The sequence below is a fragment of the Poecilia latipinna genome, unplaced genomic scaffold (assembly GCF_001443285.1).
Source record: "Poecilia latipinna isolate Pla-1442-1.1 unplaced genomic scaffold, P_latipinna-1.0 Scaffold2028, whole genome shotgun sequence".
Lineage (NCBI taxonomy): Eukaryota > Metazoa > Chordata > Actinopteri > Cyprinodontiformes > Poeciliidae > Poecilia > Poecilia latipinna.
In genome coordinates, this window is record NW_015114644.1 from 104,665 (window position 1) to 106,917 (window position 2,253).

The window sequence follows — 2,253 nt, forward strand, 5'->3', positions numbered from 1 at the left end:
GGTTTTTCCAGGATATTCCAGGTTTTTCCAGGTTGTTGTACTGGTCATTCCCTGTGACTGCAGCCAGCTCCTGATGTGTTTCTGTGTTCCAGGTCAGGTGATCAGCGTGGAGAATGGGATTCGCTGTGAGAACCTGCCCATCATTACGCCTACTGGAGACGTTGTGGTATCCAGCCTCAACATTCAGGTTCGTCTCACTGATCGCGGTCCATTGGCTGTGAAGGTGGTTCTGTTTAGGTTCAGTTACATCACCATGATAACCAGAATGTCCTGGTGGCCCAGTGGATCCATTACTTCAGTTTTGCAGCCGTTCTTCAGGCTGATTTATGGTGTTTATGAATGAAATTCTGATCTGTAGACTCGATACGTGGTTCTGGGTGTAACTCCCAGCAGATTAGCAGGTTCTGGTCAGATCAGCCCATCTGGAACCTTCAGCCGTGTTAAGACTCCTGGTTTTTTGCTCAATCTGATGGTTTTCTCCTCGCCTGCCTGATGAGCTGCCCTGTGATTGGCTGATTGACTGTGTTAGCAGGCAGCTGTGCCTAATAAACTGGCCGGTCGGACATGTTTGGTTTCTTTGGGTTTTTCTGAACGACCTCATCCGGCCCTCAGTGGCAGTTCCGCCTGGTGACCAGCAGAGGGAGCACTAACTCCAGATACACCGACCAAAATGTTGGGTTAAAGTTCCGAAAAGGAAAAGTCATTTCATACAGATTCATTACACAAAGAGCAAAATATTTAAAAAAATTTATGTGGGTTTTTTTGTTTGTTTTTTTTTACAAACGTCCAAACTTGCATTTTTCCCTGTTAATGATTAAAGTGTTTTTTTTCTATTAATATCTTTTTTTAAGGTAAATTTTATTTCTGCTGTTTTGTGTATTTATTTTTGGCTATTTAAAATATCTTCCAGAGTTAAATCTTAGAAATTAAAGCTTATTGATCTTTTCTGTATTATTTTTGCTTTTATGGTTATTCGAGCTGAAAATGTTCTTTAAAAACATTATTATTGTTTAGCATCATAATTTCTGGGGCAGTTTATGGTCAGAACCAGCTGATGACGACCCCATCAGAACCCTGACCGGTTCTGGATCTGGGCTTCTGCTAGTCGACTTGGACTGGGCCAGAACTTCTGCAGGACCAGATCAGGTCCGGCGTGAAGGATCCCATTGTGTTCTGGGGAGGTCAAAGGTCGACCCAGAGAAAACTGATGGAAACAGAACCGTCTTTGTGTTCTGATGGGTCCAGATGAGTCACTGAGATTCTGCTCTTCTACTGAGCTGAGAAAATCCTGGGAGCCTTCCAGCTCTTGGTTCTGGTCTTGGTTCTGGTCACAGGACGTGTTTCTGTGTTGCAGGTGGAGGACGGGATGAATGTTCTGATTACGGGTCCAAATGGCTGCGGGAAGAGTTCGCTGTTCAGGATCCTCAGTGGGCTCTGGCCCGTTTACAGAGGAGCTCTGTACCGACCAGAACCGCACAACATGTTCTACATCCCCCAGAGGTAAACACCCTGGTTCCCACTGTGGTTCTGGCTGGTTCTGGTTCTGACTGGTTCTGTTTCTGAGCAGGCCTTACATGTCAGAGGGAACCCTCAGAGACCAGGTCATCTATCCGGACTCGGTGGACGACTTGGTCCGGAAGGGACTGACGGATTCGGACCTGGAGGAGATCCTCCGGACCGTCCACCTGCTCTACATCCTGGACAGGGAGGGCGGTCAGTGAGCTGCAGCCACAGTACTACAGGAGTACTGGAGTAGTTCTACGGCGGTACCACAGTAACTCTGTGTGTGTTTCAGGCTGGGAGTCTGTCAGCGACTGGAAAGATGTTCTTTCTGGAGGAGAGAAGCAGAGGATGGGGATGGCCCGCATGTTCTACCACCGGTACCTTCACTGCTTCTTCACTGATAGTTCAGGTCCAACCGGTTCAGGCGTTGGGGGTCATGGTGCCTCCCTGTGACATCATAGAGAGCTGTGATTGGTGGGTGTGGTGATTCTCTTCAGCTGATTGGCCGTCTCCCCCGCAGGCCGCGGTACGCCCTCCTGGATGAATGCACCAGCGCCGTCAGCATCGACGTGGAGGGAAAGATCTTCCAGGCTGCAAAGGATGCTGGGATAGCGCTGCTGTCCATCACCCACCGGCCCTCCCTCTGGTCAGAAACACATGTTGCTGTGTTTGTGAGGACCAGAGGCTGACCTTGACTGACCTTCCCCTGTCCCACAGGAAGTACCACTCCCACCTGCTGCAGTTCGACGG

The 2,253-nt window shown here is 49.0% G+C and overlaps 1 protein-coding gene across 2 annotated transcripts in view; it reads left to right on the forward strand.

The window, feature by feature from the left end:
• Positions 1-2,253, forward strand: part of LOC106935813 (ATP-binding cassette sub-family D member 1-like) — a 19,158-nt gene that overhangs the window by 12,641 nt on the left and 4,264 nt on the right. For both annotated transcript variants that reach the window (XM_015016500.1, XM_015016501.1), the window contains exons 11-15: positions 93-187; positions 1,355-1,500; positions 1,568-1,713; positions 1,796-1,880; positions 2,024-2,149. In XM_015016500.1, the coding sequence (XP_014871986.1) occupies positions 93-187; positions 1,355-1,500; positions 1,568-1,713; positions 1,796-1,880; positions 2,024-2,149 (598 nt within the window). The remainder of the gene's footprint in view (positions 1-92; positions 188-1,354; positions 1,501-1,567; positions 1,714-1,795; positions 1,881-2,023; positions 2,150-2,253) is intronic.